Source organism: Nematolebias whitei, chromosome 7 (genome assembly GCF_014905685.2).
Source record: "Nematolebias whitei isolate Nwh7 chromosome 7, NemWhi1, whole genome shotgun sequence".
NCBI lineage: Eukaryota > Metazoa > Chordata > Actinopteri > Cyprinodontiformes > Rivulidae > Nematolebias > Nematolebias whitei.
The window spans coordinates 10823998-10825301 of record NC_056504.1 but is presented as its reverse complement, the minus strand read 5'-3'; the positions used below and the strand labels follow the sequence as shown (position 1 = coordinate 10825301).

Sequence of the window (1304 nt, the reverse complement as noted above, 5' to 3'; positions counted from 1 at the left end):
GTGACTTATACAGCAAAAATTATAGTTTATTATATTATTATTGTTTAGCATATATCTTAGATCATCGTATACTGTTTATTTTTTATACTTTATATTTTAGCTATTTTTGGGGTATAACTGGCATCTTGTGTACACAATTTTGTTCCACCTCATGCACCACGTGATGAGAATGACAATAAAGAACTTGAACCTTGATATGTATTGTGTTTTCAATTTAAACTTGAAATGGTACGCTATAGTTAAAGCTAGTGTGCTGTCATGACATGTGGAACGTTAAATGAGCGGCAGACATTTCAGAGCATAAAACGAAAGGGGAAAAGTGCCCCCTCCATGTTGGGCACCCCAGTGGGGCCCTGAATGTATAATTGGCCTGCATCATCCCCTGCATAATCCTCTTCTGAAGCCATATTTAAGACTCACACATGAAATATTATACATGAGGTGTGTGTGTGAAAAGCTTGTGCATGGATTTCCCATGGTGAGTATCCGCCTCGAGGAGGGCCGATGTGCGCTTTGTCCTTCGTCCTCTTCCCCCTGCAGATAAGATGACTGATTCTGAAAGTATGGAGGCTCCTTTCTCACTCCGTGTCATTTTCAGGCCAGAGCCCCCTCCAGTGGGGATCCTACTCGACGTTCCCTTCTCCTCTGGGCCCGCGACACGCATAACACATTGGCTCTGTCACCGCCACAGCTTTTTTTAGAGCGGGCCCCTTTTGCCTAGCCAGGGAGAAGTTTAACTTTATGTAAATCATATTAATAAATTTGCAGGACTTAGGGGAGGATGGGGGAGTTTGCGCGGAGGATTTCAGCAGCAGAAGGTGAGCAGGACAGAGACAGAAAGTAAACAGATGAAGGAGGAGGAGGGATGGCTCATAGCTCGGTTTAGTTCTGCAATGGTGCTGGAAATATAGACTGAAAGAAGGTCAGGATAAAAACTACGAACCTGCAAGGATGGAATTGTTTCAGTCCACCATTTACAGGTGAAACAAAGCTGTTTCCAACAGATACAGAACAAGGTAGTGTTAATGTGTTGGCAGAAACTAAAAGTAGAACAATCTGGTGCAAAACCATCAAGATAACGTCATCATTTTAAGCAGAAGCTCCACTAATTGAGTGATTTTTGCGAGTGAGCCAGAGTCATTCCTGGATCTCCTCCTAATGCTTGCATGTGTGTGCATATGTTCGCGTGCACGCTCATCTTTATTCTCTAATAGGAGTCCTTTCAGCTGGGCATAAAACAAAAAACAAAACAAAAACCAAGACAACAGTGTTTCTATTTGTTCAATTGAGCCCCCGCTGCCTCC

General features: G+C 42.9%; 1 protein-coding gene across 1 annotated transcript in view; it reads right to left on the bottom strand.

Moving 5' to 3' along the window:
* LOC119412139 (monocarboxylate transporter 2) overlaps window positions 1-664 on the bottom strand; it is an 11304-nt gene extending 10640 nt beyond the window's left edge. The window contains exon 1 of the mRNA XM_037679114.1: window positions 583-664. Coding sequence (XP_037535042.1) covers window positions 583-664 — 82 coding nt within the window. The remainder of the gene's footprint in view (window positions 1-582) is intronic.
* Window positions 665-1304: the final 640 nt, after the last annotated feature.